The sequence below is a fragment of the Papaver somniferum genome, unplaced genomic scaffold (assembly GCF_003573695.1).
Source record: "Papaver somniferum cultivar HN1 unplaced genomic scaffold, ASM357369v1 unplaced-scaffold_81, whole genome shotgun sequence".
Classification (NCBI taxonomy): Eukaryota; Viridiplantae; Streptophyta; class Magnoliopsida; order Ranunculales; family Papaveraceae; genus Papaver; species Papaver somniferum.
This window is the reverse complement of record NW_020651082.1, coordinates 2,375,250-2,400,804: the sequence shown is the minus strand read 5'-3', so window position 1 is coordinate 2,400,804 and position 25,555 is coordinate 2,375,250. Positions and strand designations below refer to the sequence as shown.

The following is a 25,555-nucleotide window of genomic DNA, read 5'->3' as shown; positions in this document are numbered from 1 at the left end:
TTCCGATGATGAAGATGATAAGTAATTTTTATTTTAACTTATTGATTTTATTTTCCTAGGAAATCTTCTTATGTGAATTTTATTCTTGTATTTTTAGGAAGAATAACTAGAGTTTGGAATAACCAGTATTGTGATTACACATAGCTATGTCCAACGTTTTCATCTTCATTGTTTTTAGGTTTATTTATTAAAATTCTAAAATTGTTTGGAAGATGATTTTTGCAGTATTAATCTTTATGGTTTTATATATTGCAAATTGTTATGGGATATGTGTGTTTGCGTCCGTGAACTATGATTGTCCCATACTTTGTCAAAAGTTAAGTCCTTCACATGTCGATATGCATGTATTAATAAAAAGAATAAATGAACTTTTGACATTACAAAAGTTAAGCCTATTGTATGTCATTATGCAAATATTGATGGAATATAGGATGAACTTTTGTTTACGAGGATTATGTCTATTGTATGTCATTGTGCAAATAGTGATGGAAAATAGAATGAATCCTTGTCTATTCCGCAGTATTGAGCTTCCCTGCTCCATATTTTTATGTATATATTGTGCGACTCCATAAGTTCTCTTATGTTGAGCATTTTCGACTAAATTAATTATGGGTTTTCTTGTGGTTAATTTAATTGAGTATTTTGGAGTCAAATTCATATTCGTATGTGATTTGTTATGTCCAAAGAAATCCTTCTTTTCTTGTGAAAGTAAAGTCGCTCTTGTTGTTATTTCGGGAATGACATTTTATGGGGGAGAGTTCTTAATTGAACTTGTGCTTAATTGCAAAATCTTTGTGGGAGTGCGACTGTAGAATATTATAAGGGTTATCTTGTATCTTTATAAACTTCTTGATGAATGCATTTAGCTTCGGCTATATGATGGCATCTAAAAAGTTGATATGTGCTTTCTTTTGGTCATGAAATGTCTCTATGGAAATTTCATTAGGATCCCACTAGTTTTCGTACCTTTGCCAATTTTATTGACAAAAAGGAGGAAATTAATGTGTAATTCACACTACAAATACATATGGTTTTCGGATCATTAATGTAAGGGGGAGTGGTTTCCATGTGAGATGGAGTATTGAATAAGGGGGAGTGATACATATCACCATAGTATTGTTGCCGATGTTGTGATACAATAGAACTTTGATGTTGTGTAATAATACTATGACACTGTGTAACAATGATTGAGAACTCTTGTTTTCTCATAGTTATAGCTACGGATTTTCAACAACGATAATGTTAAACTTACAACCTTTGGAATCATTGGATTACTTGAAAGTGACAAAGATTTCGAGTAATGTTGAAGAACCAAGAAGATCATGCATGTGCTGCAAATGAGTTTCGTGTGAAATGTTATTTCTATATCGTGTAGGGACACAAGAGAACTTGATTCGCTCGCCTCTGAAATGGAGACTACATGTAAAATACACAATGCTCATGCATTTTTGCCAATTTTTAGGATCGATTTCGGATAATTTTATTTTATTTTATTTCGAATCGTTCTCCGGGAAGATACACACGCATTTACGTAAGTTTTAGCTAGGTGCCATTTGTACAACACGGGATACCACCACACGCAGGCGGCACAAACTTGGCAGCTCAGCCATATCATGTTACCACCAAGCTTCTTTCGTCTTTTCAAAATATTTAGGAACAAAATTTTACTCATTCCCGCTTTCAGAACTTTTTAAGCATACGGATCGGTGACGTGTTAATCTCTTAAGCGTCAGATCTTCATCTAAAATTTCAATTATAGAACAAATCTTATTGGTTAATAATAAAACATACGGATCGCTGGTTCAATTTAAATAACCAGCAAACAAGGAATCAGTAAGTTTCATTCACAAATTCAATTCTATCTCTCAACTATTCACAGCAATTCTCTCTCATTCTAAGAAGTTCAAGTTTTCTTCAGAAGCATTTTAGGTTTGCAATGGAAGGAACAGCAAAGGTTGGCAAGGGAGGAAGGAAAGGTGGTGATAGAAAGAAAGCAGTAACAAAATCAGCCAAAGCTGGACTTCAATTCCCAGTTGGAAGAATCACTCGTTTCTTAAAGAAGGGTCGTTATGCTCAAAGACTCGGTTCTGGTGCTCCCGTTTACTTGGCTGCTGTTCTTGAATATCTCGCTGCTGAGGTAAAAGAAACAAACAAACAAGCCCTAGTTTTTATTAATGTTACTGTTTTTCTTCATTCTCAATCCGGGTTTTCAATGAATTTGATTTTGATTCTGATTTGGGTTTTTTGTTTTGGGTTTTTAGGTATTGGAATTAGCTGGAAATGCTGCCAGAGACAATAAGAAATCAAGAATCATCCCAAGACATTTGTTGTTGGCGATTAGGAATGACCAGGAATTGGGGAAATTGCTTTCTGGTGTTACTATTGCTAGTGGTGGTGTTCTTCCTAACATCAACTCAGTTTTGTTACCAAAGAAGAAGGATGAGGCTGCCAGTACTCCAAAATCTCCATCAAAATCTACTGCTGCTAAATCTCCAAAGAAGTAGTAAGATCCAGATCTAGCTAACAGTAATCTGTAATGATATGTAGGGGTTGAACTTTTGGGGTTATGAAATCAATTTTGTTGATTTAATGATTATGATTCAGATTTTAGAGTTTGTAATCTCTTTCTGTAGTGGGTTTTCATGTTCATATCAAATTCAATGGAATCAATCTTTAAATTCAGATTCAGTTGTCAATTGCTTGAAATCCTATTTTTCAACCTAATCCCACTGAAGCATTTTGATAGTTACAATCAATTTTTTGTTTTACATCTGGTGCCCACCACATAACAAGAATATTGCTAATTTTAAAATTTTAGATTTGGGGATTTTTGGTGTAAATCAAGAACTTTAGCCCAAGAAGGTCTAGTTTGGATTAGCTTCACTTTCTTATGATGCTGGATTAAAAACTAACTCCCAAGCTAAAGCTGATGGTACTGGCGCGCCTTGACTTCGATCCAGTTACTAGGATTGGCATTATCTCATAGAAGTTTAGCTGAACTAGGTAAGAGGTACCGCGGAATTGTTCGGCTTTGCAGTATATAATTGGTAGCTTAAATATGTACGATGCACATTGATATGAGTTTTAACATGGAATAAAATGAAAGATGGTGCATAAAAAACCCGTTGGTTTTTATTCTTATTACTTCCTAACAGTAATCTGTAATGATATGAGTTTCTGAAGCAATCAATGAATTGTAACATGTGATGATGTAATACCATGTTTGATTAGATTGTCCTGCTATTTCAGCTTTACATTTGTTAATGAAAAGTCTATTCAATTTTCATGTAGACATTTGTGATGCTGTAATACATGTTTAGCTTGGTTTTAGTACATTTGATAAATATGGTTTGGTTAGATTGTGCTGCTATTTCTTCTAACATTTGTTCATAAAAGATCCACTCAATTTTCTGATTGTTTAGTATTTGATGTCTTTTGTGTACTAATACCATTACTTTTTTTTTTTTATGTGTTGTAGGTATGCAATCAAGAGGAGCCAAAGAGGAGCCAAGTAGAGGAAGGGCACAGGTGAAAGATCCTATGGAATTGGTACAGGACCTTTATGTTGGAGTTGGAGAGAATCTTCAAGCTTTGCCTAACAAAGAGAGCAGTCAATCATTTTAATGATACCAGGAGTAATTCTGTTTTCAGCATCAAGATGTCCTTAATATAATCAAGAATGATAATTCTTTCTAAAGAATTGGATGAAGATGAGGTTTATGAATACAGCGTACTTTGGAGGATTCTGGGAACCAAGTAGGAATTTTGAATGAAGCTTGCACAATTACTGTTACGGCTTGGATAACAAACTTCACGGCCTGAATGTTATGCTTGATGATTGGCGAATGTTTATGGCTTTATCAGAAGACTCTAAAATATCATGGAAATCATCTTGGAATGTACCACAAAATTGCAGGTAAAACTTGAGATATTCTTACACTCTGAATTAGACGTATCCAATATAGTATAAGTTCCCTGTTCTTGCCATATCATCCATAGTTGTTGGATAGATGAAAACAGAAAACACATAGCTCAAATAGTCCAGAAGTAAAAAATAGGGAGTATAGACCGTATGTGGTTTTGGAGCCAAGTATGGTGCTGTCTGTTAAGTTCACTTGTAGAGTATAATAATACTAGGAGTTAATCTGTTCACAGCATAAGATATAGTTTTTGCTGCAATTTTGATATTTGATGATACTTCGAAGATATACGAGCAACTAGAAGTATTTGAAGCAAGACTATGTCTGTAGACTAACTCTGTTATTATTTCTTGCTTAGCTTACAAAGGAGACTATCACTGCCTACTTATAGGCTACAATTGCGGACCATTACATTCTCTGGAAATCTAGTGAACATTTAGACTAGACCTTATCATCTGACTTTCTAGACTTTTCTTTTAGCATAAACTGTTTGGCCGCCCTTCACTTAGTTCACATGACAGAACTCTTTAGCCTTCTCACTAGCTAATTCTAGAGTTTTCTAACTTAGCAAATATGTCTAACACTGACCAAACCAAGTTCACTCTAAATTTTTCTCAATCATTTTCATTCATACTTATCTAGCAATAAATTATCCTAAACTCATTCGGACTTCATTTGGATATTCCAACAGTTTTATGTATCATATTTGTGGTTAAGTTGTAATGATAAAGGAGTTGAGAATCTAACAAACATAAGTTTCGTATCCAATACCGTAATTCTGTTCTGAATGGTTCCTGTGCAATGATGATACACTTTGTGTTAGAAGGCTGCTAATGTCAGATGATATTCAGTCTAAATACGTATGACGCCTGTTGATCTGTAATTCTTTATTCACTCGTGCCTTATCTTTTTGTGCTTGTGAAATTATCATAATGATTTCCAAGTACACAGAAGATCCCATTTAGGAAGGCTAAGGTTTGGACCAATAATGAATGCATCCAATTCTGGGATTTTGAGATCACAGTAAAATCAACATGGTAGTGTTACATTGTCATGCCTCAAAGTGTCTTAGTAAGTTACTTATAATGATGATTAGTTTAAGTGATGCACTTGTTGTCAGGTAACTGTACTTTCTTTATTCAGTTCCATTGATTACTTTCTTACTTGGGGTAGATTAGGACTATTCAGATGGAGTATACTGATGTGAAAGAGAGCTGCTCGTGAAGCTCCTGTTGGCCGCCCTTGGCTTCTGAGTTCAATACAGTAAATGGGGAATCATAATTTGATTGCTATTGGGGGAAATACTAGAGAGCAGCGTCTTCGTGCAGAAAGGCATGAGAACAGTTTTGAGGCCATACTTTGAGCTTACAAATGTGATTGACTGTTCAAACTTGCACCAAATGAGTCGTTGCCTACTCTTCTACTCTCGTTTGTCAAACACTGGCTTGCTTTTTTTTTGTGCTTTGTTGCCTATTCTTCTACTCTCGTTTGTTAAACATTGGCTTGCTTTTTTTGTGCTTTTTTTTTTCCTTCTCCAGATCTTTTTTGGTTTTGCATATATGTATGTTTTCTGGTGACCTGTCAATAGGGATATAAATTTGAACTTGTAATATTAAGTCAGCTGACTCAGTTAGATGGGTGCTGAGTTATTGCTTCATGTGAGCCTTTTATAAGTTACTGTTTACATTGACAAGAGATCCTCATGTGTTAGTGTTTGTAATCTCAACTTATCTCATGTTGGTGTTGTTTGATTCTCTCCATTATAAACTGCTGTCTTTTCCGCAAGTTTTTTCTTTGACACGGTCAGCGCGGGAGTCGAACCCTGGCAAACTCCCAAGCTAAAGCTGTTGATACTGGATCAAAATAGTGTGCCTGGAGTTCCATCCAGTTTACCAGGATTGACATATTCTCATAAAAGTTTAGCTGAACTAGTTAAGAGGTATTGTAGAGTCGTTCGCCTTTGCATAGGTAATCTTTGTACGGTAATATGTATAGCATCTTCTCTGACCGACCTGGAAATGGTGCAATCAAGTACCTAACCTATGATTGCTCTGATATGGTGTTTGTGGTTGTGATCACCGGTGATGTAAAAGTGTAATTACTTCTCTCTATTTATTTACCGTAGTATTAAAGCATCTATATTAGGGTTTGTATTGCACTCTCATTCTTACTGCCTTTCCTTCTCTTCCATAGTTTTCCCAGCCGCCTCAAACCACATGGCTTGGGAAGTTGATGATCGGCAACAACAAAGAATAAGATATAGCATGATCATTTCTTCTCTCAATCGTGAGTAGTATAATTACATCATTTCCGTATATTAAGTTTTTTCCGGTCTCTTCGATTCTCTCTGCTCTCTCTGAGTAGTATATTCACTCGTGCCTTATCTTTTTGTGCTTGTGAAATTATCATAATGATTTCCAAGTACACAGAAGATCCAATTTAGGAAGGCTAAGGTTTGAAACAATAATGAAAATGTATCTAATTCTGGGATTTTGAGATCACAGTAAAAACAACATAGTAGTGTCTTAGTAAGTTATTGTACTATAAGTTAAGTGAGGCATTTGTTGCCAGGTTATTTAACTGTACTTTTGTATGCAGTTGTTGATACCTTTTTTACTTTGGAGCCCTTGGCTTCCGGGTTCAATACAACAAACGGGGCATCATAGTTTGATTGCTATTGGGGGAAATTACCAGAGAGCAGTGTCTTCATGGAGAAAGGCATGAGAACAGTTTTGAGGCAATACTTTGAGCTCACAAATGTGAGTCTGACTCTTCAAATTTGCACTAAACGAGTTTTTGCCTGTTCTTCTACCCTCTTTGGTTAAACACTGGCTCGCCTTTTATTTTTCTTGAGTTTTTTTTTTTTTTCTTCTCCTGATCTTTTCTGATTTTGCATATATGCATGTTTTATGGTGACCTGCCAATATGGTTAGACATTTGAATTTGTAATATCAAGTCACTTGACCCAATTAGATGGGTGCTGACTGCTGAGTTATTGGTTAACCTTGACACAGTTAGTCAAGTAGGAAAACATCGATCACATTAAGTGTTACTGTGCACATTATTTAAGGATTTTGACAAGAGAGCATTGTAGCCAAGGCAATCCGACATGGTGCCATAGATGCAACTTTGGACCATGCAAATGGGTGGATGGTGTCAAAGGATACTGGGGATGTTTATTCTACAATTGAACCCAATCTGCTTTCAACTGGAGGATTGCCTTCTCCTCTACATGCATAATGCGGTTGTCTGCGCACTGCGATCATCTCCAAATTCACATAAGATGGAAAAGTAAAGTGCAGAAACGAGGAGGGAGAGACAACAACAGGAGCAGGAACTTGCAAAGCATATTGCCGAGGTGGATGATGATGAGTTATAATTCTCACCTGCCTTGCTTTTGTCAAGTTGTTAAAACTTAGGAACAAGCTTAGAGCACCTGCGTGATTAAACTATCAGACAAAAATGCACTGCTGAACCACTCTTAATTGTTATGAAACGGAAAAGAAAAATGCACTGCTGAACCACTCTTAACTGTTATGAAAAGCGATATGGTGCAGGAGGCTTGAAAGAACTAATCAATGTGCCGAGATGAATGGGTAAGCGTGCTGCCATCCGAGTTAAGAGAATACGTGAACCGGATCCTAAGTCTGCAGTTTATGGGAAGATCATCAGTCCTTCCAGTTTGGTCGCCATTATGTGTCATTTTTCATATGTTCACATCATGATATTCTGGTTCCCAACATGCATTAGTGTTCGATTTTGTGTTTGTGTTATCTGACGCTCCATCGGGTTGCGCTCACTCTCAACTTATCTCATGTTGGTGTTGTTTTGTTTCTCACCACTATAAACTGCTCTCCTATTCATTTCTCAATCTATGAATTGTCAAATTATGTAGGATGTTTTCAGGCATTAAAATAGGCCCTATTCCAAATGTATTGACGACTGGGAATGATCTGTGCAATGTTTGCGACATGATCACACCATGAGATGAATGCAACCTGTAGGAATTGTCTCCTTGTCTGCCTTTGGGTTACAGTTGTTAAGTAGACCTAAGTCTATCAACAAAATCTTGAAGTTAGTGGAACAATGACTTGTTTTGTGTGCAATGGCGGATTGAGTTGTGCCTAGCACCTGTCTTCGTATGGCTTTTGGAGCTTGTCGTCCTCTTCTCTTATGTGGCTTCGTTTTTCTTCTCCCCCAGTCTGACTGTGGCTTGGTTTCTTCGGCCTGCCTCTTTTGATTAAAAAAAAAAGAAAAATAAGAAAAGAAAATACTTTTGCCAACAATGAAATATGAACAGCTCAAAAACCACTCAACATTGCAAGGCTTTTTGTTTATTGTAGTAGCTGTTATTGCGGTTATTTGATTGCTAGGGGCCATGAAGATACTACGCAGGGGCATGAGCTCGGAGACAACAATGTTAATTTATCACACACTTGATTGCTTGGAACTTTCTTAATAATTGAGATGCTTCATCATTTTAAGTGACGGTGACTAAGAAATAGTGAAATAGGCCTACTTTCTTTTTCCCCATACTGTTTAGTATCTGCTCATATTCAATGTAAATATCCAACTCATGAGTCATGATAATGCATGTTTCACGTGAACCGATATGTTAATGTTATCTCAACCATCAACCGGTCGGATGGTTCTCAAGCTTCCTCTTAGAACAAGTCTTATGATGGAATCCATCCATCTTCCATCTTCCACGCCACCTCAGCATTTGGAATTCTGGATAAAAGCGCAAGTGTAATGGTGAAATAGTAGAAACGCTATTCTTAATGGAGCTAAAAAAACGTAATTAAGAATGAAGCTTTTTCTTTCAGCCGTTAGATCTCGACAACTCATTTTAAATCTACGGATAAAAAAAAAATGGAGCTAAAAAAACGCAATTAAGAATAAAGCTTTTTTTTTGGCCGTTAAATTTCAACAACTAATTTTAAATCTACGGATAAAAAAAAACGCGATTAATTTTTTAGCTCCATTCTTAATTGTGTTTAACGCTATTCTTATTGGCGTTTCTGTGGAAAACCCCAACTTGATAACCACTAGACTTGACATTCCATGAATTTTCCACAGTTGGAATAGGTTGGATTCCACCACAAGACTTGCTCTTACAAAGAGGTTGGGGTTTGAAACATTGTATCAGCATCAATTATAGATTAATAGTGCGTTTAGATACAAATTTGCTTCTGACTTCTGCTTCTGCTTCTCCAGAAGTCGAAAACAAAACTGTTTTGCTTCACAAAAACCTAACTTTTCCTTTTGAAATTTGACAGCAAAATTAACTTTGTGTGAAGCAAGAAGTCAGTTTGGGTTTAGAATTTTGAAACAATTTCTAAAAACAAAAAAGTTAACTTTGTGTGAAGCTAAATAATTTTACTTCTGACTTATGCTTCTGAAGAAGCAGAAGCGGATTTGTATCTGAACCACGCTATAAACTACTTAGGCGTAGTTTTAACTACAAGTTCTATTTTATGTAACCAAAAAGAATAAAATATTAATTAATATTATCTGGTAACCCACCTTTTTTTTTAATCTGAGACCAAATTTAGAATGTGTATAAAGCACTGGACAGAAACACAAAGATGGATCAAGAGTGAGGATCACCTAGTGTCATGGAGTTGAACAGCTTATTTGTTCTTCTACCTGTTATGTTCTTGTTAAGTATTTTAGTTAATTTTAAGGTCAGTTGCTCAAAACTACCATACCCACCAGGACCAAAAGGGTTACCACTGATAGGAAATATATCAATGATGGGTCATTTGACTCACAAAAGTCTAGCTGAACTAGGCAAGAGATACGGTGGAATCGTTCACCTTCGCATCGGTAAGCTTCATTTGATATCTGTTACCACGCCTGAAATCGCTCGGCAAGTACTTCAAGTACAAGACAACGTCTTCTCCGACCGACCCGCAAATGGTGCAATCAAGTACCTAACTTACGATCGGTCAGACATGGTGTTTGCGAATTACGGTCCGTTTCTGAGGCAGATGCGTAAACTCTGCGTCATGAAACTCTTCAGCAGGAAACGTGAAGAATCATGGAATGCTGTAAGGGAAGAAGTTGATTCTACAATTGCAACTGTATTACGTCAAACCGGGTCACCTGTAAATGCTGGCCAACTAGCGTTCATACACTCGATGAACGTAACCTTCGGAGCTGCTTTCGGGGTGTCTGACGCGAAAGCTGATGGTAACAAGGACTACTTCATATCCATATTGCAAGAATATTCAGAGCTGCTGGGTGCATTAAACCTAGCGGATTTCTTCCCTTGGTTAAACTGGATTGATCCGCAAGGGCTTAGCAGGAGACTAGTTAAGGCCAGGAAGTCCATAGATGGATTTATTGATACAATTATTGATGAGCATATAAAGAAAAGCAATAGCAATGGGGATGCAGTTGATAAAGATATGGTAGATGAGCTACTTGCATTTTACGGCAAAGATGGCAAGAAGGATGTTGTGCATGATGATGTGAAGGTTTCTGTATCTCTCAGTCGAGATAACATCAAAGGTATTATCATGGTAAGTAACAGAACTTATTATATTACGCCCTTCGTTTATGGAAAAGAGTTACTATCCTATTTTTAGACTAAAATGAAAAAGTGATAGTACCTCTTTTCCAGAGACGGAGATATTATGATTTACTTAAAATTAACTTCTGTGTGCTGATATTTTTTCGCAACACAGGATGTAATGTTCGGTGGAGTAGAAACAGTTGCATCTACAATAGAGTGGGTAATGGCACAACTACTGCATAGTCCAGAGGATTTAAGAAAAGTAGAAGAAGAACTAAATGAGGTAGTAGGACTAAACCGCAGAGTGCAAGAAACCGACTTGAACAGTTTGACGTATTTAAAGTGTTGCATCAAAGAGACACCAAGACTTCACCCACCAGTTCCACTTCTTCTCCATGAAAACTCTCAAGAAACTGAAGTTGCAGGGTACACAATACCATCCAGGTCACGCATAATGATTAATACACATGCTATCTGTCGCAATGAAGACGCTTGGGCTGACGCTGATACGTTCAAACCATCGAGATTTCTTAATGAAGATGCTGCTAATTTTAAAGGTTGTCATTTTGAGTTTATACCATTTGGATCGGGTAGACGCTCTTGTCCTGGTATGCTACTAGGGATATATGAGTTAGAATTAACTTTGGCTCATCTTCTTCATTGTTTCTCTTGGAATTTACCAAATGGTATGGAGCCTAGTGATATGAATATGAATGATATGCCAGGACTCACAGCTCCTAGAGAAGTCCGACTTCTGGCGGTACCTAGCCCTCGCTTAAATGGCCTTGTACTTTGAATTGTACTTGCAAGTAATACACAGTTGTATTGTCTTGGTGAATAAAAGGAAGAAACAACTTCAAAAATACTATATTTTCACAAAAAAATGATTTTAAGAATTTGGTCAATTGTTTGTGTTAATGCTGCTAAAGCAAATACATCAGTCGGTCATTCAATCACAACTCCTAACATAAACACATTTTTCTTCACAAGAATATTACAAATCCCCTTTTGCTATTTTCTTTCCTTTCCCACCCCCAACAAACAAAAATCAAAGCTTTGTACTCACATCTTCACAAATTTGCTTCTTTTTGCTTTTCTTTCTTCAAGGTTTTAATCACAATATTAACTGTTCTTAAAGAAATTAAGACCCCAACGATGCATCAAACCATCCATTACGTGACTACTTGGATTCTTCTGCACTGTTATAGTGGCTCGAGTTCCACCTGACATGTCTTCATCTTGGGTTGGTGGAGCTGGACTTCTGCTGCCAGATGTATTTGGAGCATTACTAAGAGTAGAACTTTTAACAGCATTTCTTAATTTGGAAAGTGCTGCAGAAGATTTCGACTCGGTGGTTGATGGACCTGTGGTGCCTGTGTGCTGTTGTTGTTCCATAGCTGCTGATACGATTTTCTTATTTGATGAAGCTATATCGTTTGTGTTTTCTGACGTGGAAGTAGTGCAGTCTGTTCCTGAGGATCGATTATTTTCTTCTTGAGATTTTGAGTTGTCTTTCTGTGAAGAAGAGGATTCAGGGGATTTGGTGTCTACACTAGGTGATTGTGCTTCATTTGTGTGTTTGGTATCCAAGTCTTTCAATGACTGTAGCACTGCTTCCATGAGCATCTGAAAAAATGTACCACCAACTTCAGGTTCGGACATTGAGAGACAAGATCAATCAGGTGAACAAAATTGCGCCCCTCAGAGGAATCATCCCACACTGAACGAATCCCTAGAAAACCATTTGAACATGGAAAAACAACACTTACCCTCTCTTCTTCTTCCATGTTGCATGGAAAATCTGATAAATTATCGAGTGGGTACTCAATGTACTCATCATCGTCTGTCGTGTTTGGAGCCGTTGGCTCATGAAGATGACCATTAGAGAGGTCGAAGCTGATCAGTCCAGCAGATGAAGAGACCAGATCCTTCTCTCCACCTAACTCACTTGCAGATTGGTTTTCTCCAGAGGGGCTATCAGAAGGGACCTGATAAGAGTCAAGAGATGATGCATGTTGGTGCAACTTCTTTAAGTGTGAAAACCAGCCAAAACCGCAAAAGATAGTTAAAATATTTCCTAGAGAGTCCACCATTTTTGCTTGCAGATAGCGGCTACACATAACTAGCCTACGCATGATTTGCTCTACCAGAAATTCACTCTTTGAAGTGACCTAATGGGAGTTGGTTTATTCAATGTGGTTTTTCATACATAGTGCCTCAAAGACGAAAAAATGTAGTAAAAATTATGCAAGGCAATTACCTCCGTCCGACTCATTTGTCTTTTGGACCGAAGTTCATTTATAGCCTCTTCAGTGCTACTTGAGCCCATTCCTGCATGCTCAGTTTGATGCAGAGATTCATATAAAGCACTATAACAAAAAGACTGAAAATTTTGCAGCAACAGTTTCTAATTCATACCTTCAGATGTTTTCATCTGAGCGTGGCTTGTTTGACCTAATTTACGCGCGGAATCCCAACTAGCCTGAACACAAAGTTGTAACGTCAGGATTAAGAACTGAAACCAAGGAAGTAAACATCATAAATTGGGGGAGATGACAACAATCATTATTACCTTCCCAAAGTAATCGTGCATAGTGTCAAAATAGCTTTTCTCAAATGCCTCTGTAGGAGGGTTTAAAACATTATGAAAGAAAATGGTTATCGAATCAAAGTAGAACTGAGGGCGTGGAGAGTTGTGATCTCCCTCAAATTTGATAATATTCTTGTCTCCCTGTTTAGCAGCATCCACAGAAGAAACAATATAAGGATAAACACATAGGCAAATTACCAATTGAATGATCTCTGACTATCTAACAAACAAAGATTACCACATAAGCTTCATAAATACGATCCGTATGGTGAGGGTTGATAAAATCATCATCAACGGCATGCCCAAATAAAACTGGAACAAAACATGACTTTGCCACCTGCCATAAAAAGTGAGACTAGATGTAATGCCTAGGTGTACTTCTGAGGAAATAGGAAAATAATAACTACTATTATGTAAAAACCAGGAAGGATCATGAGTTGGAATGCCAGCTATAACATAGTCTGTACCTTAATGGTATTCAAATCTGTTATGTCAAATTTCGCCTTTTTCTGGATAACCTTCCGCATGTATTGGATAGCAAACTTCACCTAGATGAAGCAACTAAAGATTTATCAGTGGACAAGAGATATTAACCAATTTTTTAATACACATCAGAAAATAGAGAAAGAAAGTAGTAAAAGCACTACTGACAGTGAACTTGGGTAAACGAAATTTGTAAGTGTCCACAAGCTCCATCATCAAGTCTACCAAATCAGAAAACGGGCTGTCAAGAACCATTCCTGCGATTGAAGGATCTTCAGCACCATACATTAAGCTGTGAGAGCATATTTCATAAATTCAAATTAGTTTAAACTTTTAAAGCACTTCCAAATAACTGCCACACTTTCGAATTTTAGTTTTAGGCTGTCTTTTAAAAAAGTTCAAGAAGAAAAGAAATGTCTATACTTCAAGTCCAGGTATAACATAAAAAGCTAACCGACGAAATAAACCTGGTCACAGCACCCATAGAACGACCCCACAAACCAATACAAGACACATTGCCATCTGAGCGAAGATAATTGACCACCGCTTGCAGATCATCCTTCTGAAAAGTTAACAAAATCAAATTAGATGATTAAAATATTTTAAATCTGGGTATCGCCAATAACACTTTGATGCAGTTTATAGTGACCAGTCAGTATAGCATATAGATTCTTCAACCATATGCGCACTTGAAATACTACACATATTATCTTCAATTACTTGGGCATCCAAACATAAATAAGTATTAGTTGCAGGAGGTTGTGTACAAATATCACAGAAGCTGTTAAACCATAAGTTGCTAGTCCAACTGAACACGATCACAGATTTAACACACAGTTTCCATAAATATGTCATATGACTAGTACAAACTATTTATCGGGAATGAAAACCATCTAGTTTATTATACAATAATCATATGAACGGTTACCACTGAATACTTCAAAACTTGTATCTAAATTCTAAACAAGGGAGAAGAAGTTCGCCAACGGTAGGTTACCTCACCTTGTAACTTCGTAAGCATTATCATCTTTGAATAAAATAGACAAAAAAAAAAAAAAGCGAAAGAAAAAAGGAAAATAAAAGCTAAAGAAGGTAAAGAACATGTATTAATTTCACTTTGTGTCCTAAGCCAAGGCTTCCTTAACTAATAATGGATCAAGTAACTTTTTTTGAAAACTTATAACGGATCAAGTAGCAGTAGAACCACAAATTCTTGCTCATCCTTCTACTGCTATGTTCTCATTATTGCGTGTTTCATGTTTTGTTTTTTTGTCCCAAAGCCACCAACCAATATTCTCCCCAACAAATAGATTTCTAGCTTACATCCTATCTCCCTAAGCCACCAACCAATATTCTCCCCAAGTCCCAATCAGATCCTTCTTCAATAAAACATTTAAGAGATTCTAACCTCCACTCCGTGATTCACAATGTTCAAAAGTATCAGAATTTGACTCAAAGGCATGCCTTACTTATATCTCCTTAGGAAACAAACTAGTAAACTACCTTCAACTCCATGTCTCCACCAACCTATATAGCTTATAATACTGACCATGATATCCCATTAACAGTTGTCCAGTAAGCTTCTCAAGCCTCGTGCAGATAGAAGAGAATGTCAATTGCTGTCCAACAGATTGCTGAAAATCAAATAAAATGATCTTCTGTAGACAAGCAAGCTTGCTCCCAAACATCACAGCTTTATACAAGAACGTGACACATACAGAATGGAGACAGCATGTTTCTCTTATGAACCAAAGGTACGAGCACAGAAGTGAGGTACTTATAGCCATTAACAGAGGAACACCCTAAAGCTTAACATACCTACTGAGGATTTCAGATCCAGATCCTTAGACATCATACCATAACAAAATACATCTTAGTAGTAGAGGGACATGAGGACCACTTAGGTCCTCCCACCACAGTTTTCACATGCATAAAGTATGTCACTGCAAATTTGAGTTAAAAAATTCTAGTAACTGCAGTTTTAATTACAAAAATAAGTCTAGGTTTCTTAAGATTGACTATGAAAGAATTTTCATTATCAAAGCACTTACTTCATTCCAACCCAGAGTGACATGCTCTCCTCCAGAGAGTCCAGATCCTGAAAAGTCAAGGGTGAAGACTGTAATGTATGAGGGCAGCAAAATAATCGCGGCTTCGCTGGCATCAGCTCTGCAACCACTGAGAGCAACCAAGAAATATTGATAATCAGTGAGGCAAAAAATAACATGAAAGCCAGAAAGTCAACTTAACAGATATGTTGAGCTGTTAAGAGCAGGAACGAAGAAAACCGCATGATGAGAGGAATTTATAGAAGATTTAAAGATGCATTGCCACTTATAACCAGATAGGACCGCTAATGATTGATAATTTTCCGAACTCAATGAGATCAAGGGAAGCTCTCACTACTAATTTAAAATCACGGAGATTTATGACTAGGCAACATGGTTAGGGAAGATGCAGCAAAATGCAAACCAGTCTGCAAACAAGAAATGCATTGGATAAGCCTAGAAAAATTGAAAATGTTACATGTCGGATCACCTGTTTCCGTGACAGTATATTACACATGGAAGTGCTATTCCGTCAGGAATAACAAGTGGCATGTAATGACTACATTGAAGTACATCTCCCCGGCTATTTGTGACCTGCAAAAGTTCAAGCATGAGAGCATTAAGGCCTATGTTACCTTTTTTATTTACAAGAAAATAAGCCCCATATAGCTCATTGCTTAGTATCAACACGACTGCTTACCTCCAAGTCTTTTCTTTGGAACCACTGTCCTTTTAGCATAAACTCATCTTCCAACAAATCATTTTTCGGGTCATACTCCGCTCTGCAAACAAAGTACACAAGGTCATCATTTGTTTGCACGAGTAAAAGAGATTTGTAGGATCAATTAGGCTCAAGGATCAAAGATCAAAATCAATTACTGATATTAACTCGCACATATTAACTCTTTAGTAAAAAGGATCACATCATGTGTGATTTATTAAGTCAACAACATTCCAGCGTGCACACTTCTGCGTAATAAACTACGTAGTATGGTGTGTGTGTTTTTCCTAAAGAGAAGATATATGTGGTTTGAGACATTGAGTTTTGGTCCTTCAGCCTAATAAAGAACAAATACCAAATTCCATATCAAACTCCCCATGCCTAACCAAAAATTTAAGCTCAAAATTCATTGGATATACTTAATAATGTGTACCCCCTATAAGCCTTAATATAGTGTTAAGAGACGAATTACTACCAAAGAAGATGAAAGAGTTGAGGTTTCTCTTAATCTATTGTAAGAAACCATGAATTTCACTAATAACTATAGAAACTAAGCAAGAAATTTAAGTTTGAGTTGAATTAAAAAACTATAACACTAATAATTACAAAAACTGAGCAAGAAAATTGAAAAATTATTTCACTGAAAAAAAGTAAACTAAGAATATCAAAATCAAAATTCAGGTTAAGCAAAGATCAAAATTCTAACATTCTCAGATTAAACGTAACTTCGACCAATCAAGATCCGATCTCAAGAAAAACCTAACAAATAATATAATCATAAAAAAGAAATTAAAAAAAGAAGAAGATGAAGAAGAAAGAGTTGGTTAATTACCTTGGAGGTCGAATGATGAAGTTAACAAGCTGTTCCATAGGAGACTTACTTACTCCTCCTCAATAGAAATCTTTTTGTTTACCTCAATTTTCAAAAACCCTAATTCTAGACTCCCCAAAGACAAGATGGAGAAGAAGAAGTAGAAGTACAAGGAATTGGAGATTTCTGAGAAGAAAAAACCAGAATGGAATTTTGGTATTATCCGATTTGATTTGATCGTTTTTATTTTATTTTTGTTGTTGTTTACTTCCACAACCCAAACAAAACACAACTCTGGGGGAGAGAGATGGGATATGGTACTTCTTTTTTGGATATTCAATTTTCACATCAGATTTTCGCTGTTCAGAGAGACCACCAAGCAACATCATGGTGGGACCCACATTCGGCGAGCCTTCGATGTTTCCACCAGAATGCCTGCCGGTAAGCTCTAATACGTCCCACCAGCCTGAATGCCCGCCGGTAAATGTCCCACTCCGATCTACCTCTTGTGGCTGAGTCATGTGGTTAAAACCTTAAAGGGACTCTCACCCTTCGAAAAGCCTTAAAGGGTTTCGCATTCAGCAACGGATCGGACCGTAGGATCTAAAAAGTTCACCGCTCCAGTTCTAGGAATCAAATGCATGCCACGTAAAATGCTGGGTGAAAAACCGGGTCTCCCTGGCACTCTCCTCTCAAAACATACTTACCAATGGCCCGTTCAGGCCCTTTCCTATGGGTGTGGCAAATCAAAGAGTTTGCCATTTAAGCACCCATTATGGAGGGAGCAATTTGCCACTTAGCCAGGCCAGGTTAAGTTTGACTCGACCGCTCGGTCCAGTTTACACCGTTATGTGTTTACTGCACCGCTACCGGGTTTTATAAGACCAGCCGGTTTAGTTTGCACCGCTGAGTATAATCTGATCCAACGATATAATTTTTTCCCCCTATAAATACCATATTCCTCTAATATTTTAACTCACACCTTCTCTTCTCTACTCTTCACATTTGTTAATCTAAAACAATTTTCATCATCTAACCATTTCATTCACTTGTATTGTACAATTTCTTTAATATGTCTCAATCTAAACAACAAAAAAAGAAGATTAGGGGTCCAAAATTTACCGTAGCTGAAGATGAAAGCATTTGCAGAAACTATGTGTTCTTTACACAAGATAGTATCGATGGTGCCAGTCAACAATCTACCAAGTTGTGGGATAACATATTTGCTAACTTTCGAAAATGAAACTATGAACATCAACGAGTGTGATGCAAATGGATTGTCCGGTCGCTTTGTTACAATCAACGCCCAAGTTGTCTTGTATGTCGCTGCTCTAATGCAAGCTGCTCGTGGTCGAGAGAGCGGTCTTGTCGATGTTGATGTCGAACGAAAGTGCCGAACTGATTGGCACCATAAACATGGGAACAATTTTGCTTATGAAGGTTGTTATCATATTTTGAAAGTGTTGCCTAAATATAATCCAGAAGTGTTAGCAAACATGCAGAATGTACCTGCAAGTTCACCATACACTTCTTCACCTTCAACGCTAGCTTCAAAACCATCTCAATCATCTCATCCCCCTTCAGATAATCCATTTTCTTCACCAGAAACCACCAGAAACAACAATTCCAACTTGAATGTCAATACTGCAATTAAGAGAAAATTATTAGGAAGAAATCATGCAAGAGCAGCGAGAAAAGCTGCCCAAGAAGGAGAAGCAAGTGAAGGAGCTAGTAGTACTATTGAAACTTTGATAGAGCATCAGAAGGTCGTCGAAAAACAAAGAATTGTAGGTCGCAAGTTCTTGACTAAGGAGATGCAAAAACATCGACTAACTCGAGATTTTTTTTTTCAGACTATGACAAGAATAAGATTCTAAATACAGACATCGAAAAAATGAATGCCAGACAATTGACGGTATGGGAGATGGACAGGATAACAGAGGAATTGGAAGAAAAAAGAAACAAGGGAAACATGGAAAAACAACTTGGGGTTCAAGCTGAAGACGAGGATGATGAAGACGACGATGAAGTAGTGCCACTTAATTAATTAATGTATCAGCTTTAATTTTAATGAATATGTAGTAGTTTGGTTATGAAGATACTTATATGCAGTTGTTTTGCCAATGTGAAGGTACTCATCATTAGAATCTGGAGATCTGCCATATCCTAAAATCCTCAAAGCCGAAGTAACCTTTTGTTTAGGGCTATGACCCCTAATATTCAGTGCATCATACTGATAATTAAATTGAGGTTCTACCTGACAAAGCTCACCAATAATCTTTAGCACCAAATGTCTGGGCATGCGGAATCGACCTTGGAAATTTTCATCAGAGAACACACAGTATTTCTAAGAAAATAATCGTGCATCAACTTCTCGTGCCATTCATCCCGACCCCGGTATGTATATCTTCTTGTGAACACTTCTCTTGGCTCTGGATCTCTAGGCATTTTCCCCGATGAATATAACTGCATCAAGTTGTTGGTTAGTTCTTTATCTTCATCTGAATCATCATCAATTTGATTCAACGCCTGAACGAATATTCGTTGTTGTTCTTCAAATCGATCCATATGAATACGCATTTCTTCGTCAGAAGAATCCATATCCATTGAGTTGAAAAAAAAAATTAAACAGATAATTAAGGTACAAAAGAGTGAGTAAAATAGAGTTGATGAGAAAATTAGGTGTGATTGAATTGAATTGAATGGGGTGAATTTATAGGGAAACGTGGGGGGGGGGGGGGGGGGGGAATAGCCGTTATTTCACTATTTGATAACCGACGATTACAAGACCGACCGGTGTTAAAGAGACCGTTAGCGGTTGAGACTGGGTCGAGACTACTAGCGGTCTTCTTAAGGCCGGTCAGTCTTTGCTCAATCGTTCGGTGGAGACTTGATCGCTTATGTTTTCTCCCATGGTGACTCGGCCAGTTTGACAGGCCATCTGGCATGGCAAATTAAGGGTTTAACTAGTTGCCATAGTAACCGGCCTCGGGCTGAGATCCGAATATCTTGGTTTCCGAGCAGCATTACCTCAAAGAAAAATAAGACCTCACCCGTACTTGTGGAGTGGGGATCATGTGATGTCCTACCGTAAGGGGAACGTCTCCTATCCTATGGCATCACTTGGTAGGTGGATGGTCCAGATCAGGAATCTAATCATTGTTCCTCAGTTTTGTTAGCCAAAGTCCAATCGATGGTATCAACCATCATTAGATGAAGTGCAGACTGCAGTGTTCTTTATACTTTGGAGACGAGTAAATAAATACAATAAAACAAACGTCAGTCATGAATCATTTTCTTTTGCAGAGAAGGAAGGCTATGGGGCAAGGGAAACTTTCAATGTTTGGACTTTGGTGTTTCACTAAAAGGAGAACGTACAAAACATTTTAAATTTGCTTGAGACGGATAATCTTTTGCATATCAGATTTCTGCAGGGATTCGGAAGCATGGACTATTTTAGTTGTGGCTCAATCACTGGGAATAACGAATACTTTAACTTCAGAAATCTGGGCGATGTTCTTAGCTACAAGAACATCAACAAAAAGACTATGGCTAAAAATTATATTTAAAACCGACTCAGAGAACCTATTGCGTCCATCCAACATAACTACAGAGAAGGAAACCAGCCAGCAGACGAATTGGCCAATCACGCGGCAGATGGAAGTCAAACAGGAAACTCATCAACCAAGATATGAGACCAGGCAATTCCATAATTTATTTCTCAAATCTTATTTTCAGACTTAGTGGGTACCACATACCCACGATAAATTGTAAACTAAGTTCTCTTCATAAATTACATGCTTAAAAACAAAATCCGTTTTCTGTAATCAAAGACGTGCAAACAAATATTTATAGGACCATGATGGAAGATGACAGCACCGCAACTCGTTTTTCACAAATTTCATCACCATTTGCAGATCATTTACATTTATTTGCCAGGAGTATGTTAATATCAAGATATTCTCAAAGTTGGAATTACTAACTCATTCAAGATGAGTTAGTCCAAAGTCATGGAAAAATTCTTGCTTCTCTTGCTAAAGATTGGCCCTTCCTCGGTAAAGAATCTGATTTTATCACTGCACGGCAATAGCACGGACAACTAATTATACTACATTTTCTAGTTAAAAGATAAATAGATATTAAATGATTTAGATTTTTTTTTCCTGGTTTGATTGGGGTATACTTAATGAGACAAAAGGTAGGTCATTTTGAAGTTAAAAAAACCACCCTTTTACCATGTATTTTCTAAATGGTTAACATACCCTTGTTTAATTAACACTAAAAAAATCTGATTAACTTAATTAATTGAGTTTAGGTTGACTAATTGAGTAGATTAAAACTTCTCAAATTATGAATTTGATTATGAAATTTTGTTTTTGATTGAACTTATTAGGGAAGATTTTTGATGATTTTTTTTTTGTTTTGAGAAAATCTTTTGCAACGGAGATGAAAGCACACTACCCAAACACTTCTAAAAAGGGGATTGCAAAGCTGCTGTATGAAATCATACTCAAAATTAGATCAGAAATCAACACTTTAAGTTCTGAAAGTATGGAAAGTCGGCAAGATCGACGAATGAATACCATGCCGACTAACTTTGGCCGGTAAGGTTCTTTCTAAATAACAATGCCGACATTATTATTTTTTGACACACATGAGATGACTAATACTAGTCGACTAGTCGGCAAGGTCTACAAAAAATACCCTTCCGGCTGTTGAGAAAAATGTGGAATCATATATTAGTCGGCAAGGTCTTCAAAAAAAAAACCCTGCCGGCTGTTGAAAAATACCATGCCGGCTGTTGACAAAAATGTGGAATCATGTATTAGTCGGCAAGGTCTTCAAAAAATACCATGCCGGCTGTTGAGACAAATATGGAATCATGTATTAAGTCGGCAATATCTTCAAGAAATATCCTGCCGGTTGTTAAATTTTTTTACAATAGCCATGGCTATTATGAAAAGTCGGCAAGATATGCATGTTACGACCTTGCCGTCTAAAGACACAGAAATCATAATTTTCGATTTCTAACTTGCTAAGGGTTCTTTTCAACATTTTTGGGTCCACAAATTTTTTTGATGAAAAAGTGAAAGGGAAGGGGAAGAGAAATTAGGAAAGATTAAAAGCATTTTAGTTTTTAATTTTAGGATTTAGTTTTAAGTTAATTAATTGAAAGGCAATTTTGACCACCCCTTAGCAAGTTTACTAGGTCCATTTAAATTTGGGTATACCCCAATTAAGCCATGTTTTTTTTAGTATGATGAAATTTATTTTTTTTTTAGTATGAATTACTAAGTTTATTAAATTTGTTTTTTTTTAATATGAATTACTAAGTTTATTAAAAAATTTAATACGAGTTTTTGATATTTCATCAAGACAAATCTACCAATGGCCCGTTCTGACTGAGGTATGTGGTTTTGCTGCAGTACCTCAAAGGACAATGTGACCTAATCAACCCTTGCGGGGTGGAGTGTGGATCATGCTACCGTAACGGGAACGTCTCATATCACATCACTAGGTTGGTGGATGGTCCAAATCAAGAGGAATCTAATCATTGCTTATCCCCATCATTACAATAAGTGCAGTAGTGTACTTGTGTTTTAAGAAACGAGTAAAAATAATAAAATACTAAAGTACAATAAAACGCAATTAATATTGCAAACATCAAAAACATGTGTACTTGCTTGCATTGTTGGCAACCGGACAATCAAAAATTTCTGCCTCTAGAAATATTCATCTCGCAAGTGTCTGTCGGTCTCTATGAACACCTCGACCCGGCCACCCGCAATAATCAGCCGGTTCTCCTCCTTTTGATAAGCGATAACAATCCGATGAAGTTTCTTGCGTGATACCGCCATGATACTCAGAGCTCTCTTAAAACTTTTGAGATAGATCCCAACGGATATTGGTTCAGCGGTTGGAATCTGGACTTTGATCTTATCGGATGTGAATTGTACCAGAGATGAAATGCTTATTTCGGTGTTGGATAATAAAACATTCAACACGTCAAATTCACTAGAAGTAGAAAGTTTCTGGTCCTCGTCTGGGAAACACAGTTTACCCAGTTTTTTGGCGGATATTGGGATGATAGAAGCAAACGTAGTTTTAGCATCAGAAACGTTAAAAGGTCTGTTATGTGGTTTCAACTGTGGCTTTTTATCCGCTTTTCCGTCATCTGTTTTTTCCATTGTACCTGCTGAGAAGAAGAGATGGAAGATGATGAGAAACCCTAAGCTGAAACGGCGATGATAAAAACTAGTATTAGGAGAGTCGATGATGAAGGCCGGTTAGGGTTTCTTTGCTTACCGTTGGATTGGGGAATGTTAAAAAGTGGGTCCCACTGCCGATCACGCGGTAAAAATAAACAGGTAGAACGTACAAAAACATTATAAACATTTTCGAGTGGTTCTACGTGAATTGCCCAAAAGAACAACCAAAAATCAAAAAAGAAAAATCCAAACTAATCTCTATGCAGGGAAAAGAGAACCCTCTTTAGGGAAAACTGAATATCATGAGGGTCAAGCACGCAACTCGTTGTTTTAAGGGGCAGTTCGTCGAGCATTTTTGAACATCTTTTTGTATGCAAATCAAGTTCGTGTTGATCTGAAAGACGTGCAAACCAAGAACATCTTTTTGGGTCATAACAATTTGTAAACCATCATGGAAGATCATGACAGCACTGCAACTCGTTTTCGACAAGTTCCATCTACATTTTTAATTCTTTTGCTCTCCGGAGTACCAAAATTAAGCACGACGGTGTTGATGAAATATTAAGTGTCTGTCCTTCTCCAGAAGCAACTCAAATTTTTAACTCCCAATCTAGCTCTTGACTTTTGGCTCCTTTTTATGTGTGGCATCCAACCAAAAATATTCCACCCCTTTTGATATGGTTTAAATTAGTCAGGCTTCTTTAAAATGCTTTCTTCTATGTATTCTAAATATTTCTTAGTTAATGATTCCTTTCTTTAACCACAGTGCAACCCCAACAAGAGAAGCAAAGAATCTAAACCATTTCTTCCAATTCAAGACACGCCATTTCATTGAGCTAACTATATATAAATATGTAATTGGGGCTTAAAGAAGAGGCCTAAAAAACACAACTCTACAATTTAGAACTATTTTCCTGCTCCGGATTTTACCAAAGCAATGGCTGCCGGAGCATCTAAATCAGTTGCATTTTTCCTTCTTTTTATCAATCTAGTTATGTATGCAATTGTTTCAATCATTTCTGGATGGGCTCTCCAGTATGGAATTGACAACGCGTACGAAAAAGGTAAACTGTCTAACAGAACTTATTAATCAACCCGACGAAAGATACATGACTAACATATTTCATGATTCGGTGGGTACGACGTACCCACGATAAATTGTAACGTGATCTTTTACCAATAAAATGCATGCTTCAAAAAAAATAAAATATATAACAACATTTGAATTTCTAAGAACACTTGCGTACTACAGTAAATACTTAAACGTGGTTCCTGATGAACTTGCAGCGTCTAGTTCGTCCATGCCGGCTTACTTATTTCCAATATACTTTCCTATCGGAAACATGGCAACGGGATTTTTCGTGATCTTCTCGCTCATCGCTGGACTTGTGGGTATCGCTACTTCGGTTTCTGGAATCACTAACGTTCTTCAATTCACAAGACCCAACTTATATTCAGCAGCTACAACTTCTATTATCAGTTGGGCTCTTACTCTTCTGGCCATGGGGTAAGGAAACTGTAATCGCTAATATATTTGCATATATATGGCCGGGATAACGGAATTCTGAATGTTTCTGACACCTCTTTCTAATGCAGATTGGCTTGTAAAGAGATTAATATTGGATATAGGGCCTCAAACTTGGTACGTACCAAAATTATCATATATACGTAGATAAATTGAGATTCAGATAAAGTCTCGTGACTTTATTTATTTCAAAATTTTGCAGAGAGCTCTGGAGACATTTACGATCATTCTAAGTGGCACTCAGTTGTTTTGCGCTGGTGCACTTCATGCCGGGATTACCAGCGCCAGGAACTAAACGCATATGATGGTTTTCAACTTGTTTATTGTAAAAACTGAATATATATTACATTTCTGATTTCTATAATTGTATGCACATTCCATGTAATCTTTTCATATAAGGAATTGTGAGTACCCTTGAGTGATGGCAAATTGCTACTATCTGAATACATTAAACACCCTATCTAAGTACCCTTGTGTCTTTCATCAGTTGTGGGAAGTTGATTAGAGTGTATAGTATTATTTGCTTGAGAGACAAAAAGAATTTGAACTAATAAGTAAATCACGTTGAGTTAATTGACAAACACTTAATTAATTAATTAATTAATCATTTAAGCTGAATTAATCAAGTAAGAAAAACAAAGAATGTGAGAATAATAAAAAATACGGGAAATTGGTCATTTGTTCAAATATTTTTAAAACATGGTTCTAATGGACGAGTAAAAATTATT

At 36.9% G+C, this 25,555-nt stretch overlaps 4 protein-coding genes across 4 annotated transcripts; 3 read left to right on the top strand and 1 right to left on the bottom strand.

Moving 5' to 3' along the window:
• Window positions 1-1,853: 1,853 nt before the first annotated feature.
• On the top strand, window positions 1,854-2,685 carry LOC113345151 (probable histone H2A.1). Its single transcript, XM_026588977.1, has 2 exons — window positions 1,854-2,137; window positions 2,262-2,685. The coding sequence occupies exons 1-2, from the start codon at window positions 1,937-1,939 to the stop codon at window positions 2,502-2,504; spliced, it is 444 nt and encodes a 147-aa protein (XP_026444762.1). The 5' UTR covers window positions 1,854-1,936; the 3' UTR covers window positions 2,505-2,685.
• A 6,853-nt stretch (window positions 2,686-9,538) lies between these two features.
• Window positions 9,539-11,302, top strand: LOC113345439 (cytochrome P450 84A1-like). Its single transcript, XM_026589213.1, has 2 exons — window positions 9,539-10,447; window positions 10,613-11,302. Exons 1-2 carry the CDS (start codon window positions 9,539-9,541, stop codon window positions 11,234-11,236), a joined length of 1,533 nt encoding a protein of 510 aa, XP_026444998.1. The 3' UTR covers window positions 11,237-11,302.
• An 8-nt stretch (window positions 11,303-11,310) lies between these two features.
• Window positions 11,311-17,406, bottom strand: LOC113345438. Its single transcript, XM_026589212.1, has 13 exons — window positions 17,115-17,406; window positions 16,262-16,343; window positions 16,052-16,155; window positions 15,565-15,691; window positions 13,981-14,075; window positions 13,682-13,805; window positions 13,498-13,578; window positions 13,269-13,367; window positions 13,013-13,171; window positions 12,859-12,922; window positions 12,701-12,771; window positions 12,210-12,428; window positions 11,311-12,066 (listed from the first exon to the last, which is right to left on the bottom strand). Exons 1-13 carry the CDS (start codon window positions 17,150-17,152, stop codon window positions 11,563-11,565), a joined length of 1,767 nt encoding a protein of 588 aa, XP_026444997.1. The 5' UTR covers window positions 17,153-17,406; the 3' UTR covers window positions 11,311-11,562.
• A 6,765-nt stretch (window positions 17,407-24,171) lies between these two features.
• On the top strand, window positions 24,172-25,295 carry LOC113345542 (membrane protein PM19L-like). The gene is made up of 4 exons (XM_026589303.1): window positions 24,172-24,366; window positions 24,590-24,809; window positions 24,899-24,944; window positions 25,030-25,295. The coding sequence occupies exons 1-4, from the start codon at window positions 24,240-24,242 to the stop codon at window positions 25,120-25,122; spliced, it is 486 nt and encodes a 161-aa protein (XP_026445088.1). The 5' UTR covers window positions 24,172-24,239; the 3' UTR covers window positions 25,123-25,295.
• Window positions 25,296-25,555: the final 260 nt, after the last annotated feature.